At 37.6% G+C, this 3,451-nt stretch overlaps 1 protein-coding gene across 3 annotated transcripts; it reads left to right on the plus strand.

Moving 5' to 3' along the window:
- The first annotated feature begins 642 nt into the window (after positions 1-642).
- LOC140760549 (F-box/LRR-repeat protein 14) lies at positions 643-3,189 on the plus strand. Of its 3 annotated transcripts, none has more exons than XM_073097552.1 (2): positions 643-899; positions 1,307-3,189. In XM_073097552.1, exon 2 carries the CDS (start codon positions 1,325-1,327, stop codon positions 2,726-2,728), a length of 1,404 nt encoding a protein of 467 aa, XP_072953653.1. In that variant the 5' UTR covers positions 643-899; positions 1,307-1,324; the 3' UTR covers positions 2,729-3,189. The 3 variants fall into 3 exon arrangements, with proteins under 3 accessions (XP_072953653.1, XP_072953651.1, XP_072953650.1); XM_073097550.1 differs by having other exon boundaries at positions 644-829; positions 1,296-3,189; XM_073097549.1 differs by having other exon boundaries at positions 644-899; positions 1,296-3,188.
- Positions 3,190-3,451: the final 262 nt, after the last annotated feature.

Below are 3,451 nucleotides of genomic sequence, written 5' to 3' on the forward strand. Positions count from 1 at the left end.
AACCAAGGCGGCCAAAATATATAATAGAAAATTTTATAAACTAAGCATTACATTTTAACTATTTTATAATTGAAACTCTGTATTTAAAGTTTTTATAACTCAACCTTTACTCTTTTTTTTTCTTATAATTCTCATTAAACACTCTTCGTGTACCAGCAAAAGAATAATCCATTATAATATATAAAATAATTTTTAAATATCTAAATTATTCATATCTTCTTTATAAGAGGGGCTAAGAGGAGGACAAATAGTAATGAGAGTATTTTAGTAATTTAGCTAATATATTAGAATATTAAATAAGAATTATAGAGAAAAAGATAGATGGAATTAACGTACGAATTATAAAATAGATAAAATATAGAATATGATTTATAAAACACATAATATAATAATACATCTCCTTGTGACTCGGACCACGACCCATCCACGAATCACGATGCCTTCCGCAGCGAGGTGCCGAAATGGGGTCACATCCACGTGTCTCCTTGGATCTTATGGCAACAAATCCAACACACGTATGCGAGGTTTGGTCGGATAAACTAATTAATTACCAAATAAAAGAATCATTATAGTAGCTTTTTTCTTAAGGAAAAAATCTTTACAGTATCAAGAGTGAGGACTGTTGTAACTATCTCAAGATTTAAGTTACCCAAATACCCTTGATTTCCCGTCAATTCCGCTCCTAATGAAAGAGGAAATTAATCATGCCAAATATGAATTCCGAGATATTTCATTTTCTTTTTTCTATACATTCTCCTGCGGCGCATCTCGATTTCAATTAGGGATTGTGGTGTAAGGTTGGGAGGAAGGCTTCGTGAGCTGCAAGGAGGTGCTTTTTCTCTTATTTATTTACTTTGTTGTTGATCGATTACCGCAAAGCAAAGAGAGATTTTGATAAGGTAATCCTGTCTGGGTCTTTAAAGTTCTTCCCTTTTCGGTTGGTTCTTCACTAGAAGTTGATATTTGTGGTGATATAATCTTAGTATCTTAGTCGTGTAGATGATACTAAGGTGGATGGTGATCATATTTAAAAAAATATATTGTGGGATTTGTGGAGGTTCAAGTAAATTGTAAAGTGAAATATACCCACTCTCTTATTTAGGTTTCATAGTTTTCTATAATGAATCTGAGTAGTACTTTGTGATAGATCGTAGGTTTTCTATGCTCTTTTCTGCAATCCCTCTTTTTTAGTAGAGTGTTATTTGGTCTTGATTGCATAAATGATTGTCCCTTGTTTATTTCCCTCTTATCTTTTTCAATTCCTCTTGAATAGTATTCTAATGCTAGGGTTCCAGGTTATTGCCAGATCAAGATTGTGTTGCCAATGGAGGCTCTCCCTGATACGCTACTTTTGGATATTGTCAAGAGGATTACAAGAACTTCTGATAGAAGTTCATTTTCTCTTGGGTCAAAACGACTATATGCAATTGAGGCAGAAGGTAGAGAATTCATTCGGGTTGGATGCGGACTGCATCCGGCAACTGAAGCATTAACTTCCTTATGCATGCGCTTCCCGAACTTAAGAAAAGTAGAGATCGTCTACTCTGGTTGGATGTCCAATTTGGGAAAGCAATTAGACAACAATGCTATCCTTGTGCTCTCATCTCATTGCCCAGGCCTAACTGATCTTACCTTAAGCTTTTGTTCGTTTATCACTGACTCTGGTCTGGGTTACTTGGCATCTTGCAAGAATTTGAGATCCTTGAAGCTAAATTTTACACCAGCGATAAGTTCTAATGGCATTCTCTCCTTAGTTGTTGGCTGTAAGAATCTCTCTTGCCTCCGTCTCATTCGCTGCATGAGAGTGAACAGCGTCGAGTGGCTCGAGTATCTCGGTAAGCTTGGAACATTGGAAGAATTATTAATTAAGAATTGCAGGGCTATTGGCGAGGATGATTTAATAAGGCTCGGTCCTGGATGGAAGAGTCTCAAGAGATTAGAATTCGAGGTAGATGCATATCACCGGCTTCCAAAGGTCCATGATCACCTGTCAGCGGATAGATGGCGTAGGTCTGATTTTCTCTGTGAGAATTTGAAGGAGCTCAGCTTGGTAAATTGCATTATAGATTCAGGAAGAGGGCTTTCATTCCTTCTAGGAAAATGCAAAGCATTGGAAAAGCTTCACTTGGACATGTGCGTCGGGCTAAAGGATAGTGATATGGTTGCACTATCTCAGATGGCCAGGAACCTGAAAAGCATCTCACTTCGCCTCCCTTCACAATACCTGGCCCCAATTCTGGTAAATATCCCATTAAGATTGACCGACAACGGTCTCAAGGAATTAGCAAGTGGCTGTTCTATGCTTGAAGTGGTTGAGTTATCCTTTTCCGATAGTGAATTTCCAACACTCTGCTGCTTTACACAGGAGGGTGTTCTAACATTGATTAAAAGTTGTCCAATTCGTGTTTTGGTGCTTTATTGTGCTTACTTCTTTAATGATGCGGGAATGAAAGCCCTTCGCCGTTTACAATTCCTGGAGACGCTAGAGCTTGTCAAGTGTCAGGAAGTTACGGATGCAGGGATTCAGCTTATTATACATTTCCCTCGCCTGACTAACCTTACGCTCTGCAGGTGTTTAGGAGTGTCTGATATTGGATTGGAGCCACTTGTAGGTTCGCGAAAGTTGGAGTCTCTAACAGTCAAAGATTGCCCTCAGGTCTCTCAGGAAGGTGTAGAAGGGGCTGCAAGGTCTGTTTCCTACATGCAAGACATGTCATGGCTTTACTGAGTCATTTGTCTCATCATGCTCCAATTTTCAGTAATTATCCTCAATTTGCAAATAAATGCAAAGGCAGTAGCGTTCAATCTGCTTTAGGACCAGTTCAGATGGTTGTTTTATGTAGAAGTTCATGTCATGTTGTTGCAAGTTGGAAGTCTTGTTCTTTGTCGAATCTAATATTTGCATCACAGACGGAGCGATAATTTTGCTTAGGTTTTGGGAGTAGAATTAGTTTTACTTTTCTGGTTCAGTTACTATGTTCAGAAGTAAGTACAGAAATAATCGTTGCAAATTTGGACTTTTGGTGCTCTAAGACACCCAACTGTTGCATTCTGTGAAGCATGTCATAAGGAGCAAAATGCATGGTAACTTCAAATTATGGATTGGTTGGCCTCAATTTGCTTAAGAACTTGGAGATATATGTGAAGTAATCTTTGATATTTTTTGTGAGATGCTTATATTATCTCAACGCTTTTCTACTCACTATACAAAATCTCAGTACATCTCTAAGCTTGTAGATGATTTGGGAAAGATATTGCAGTCTTGGTAGCTTACATTTGTGCAGTCCAATTACTTTCTCAAATTTATCTTGGCAAGGAAATACTCTTAAACAAGTGTGAGAACTAACAGCCATTTGATTTACATAAATCAGCAGTAGCTTTCTAGTAGTAGTTACATGTTTGAAACCAAGGTTGCTATAACTTTTCTAGAGAGGATATATTCTCATGTCTT

The sequence above is a fragment of the Typha angustifolia genome, chromosome 5, assembly GCF_048772165.1.
Source record: "Typha angustifolia cultivar Huaian chromosome 5, ASM4877216v1, whole genome shotgun sequence".
Taxonomy (NCBI): Eukaryota; Viridiplantae; Streptophyta; class Magnoliopsida; order Poales; family Typhaceae; genus Typha; species Typha angustifolia.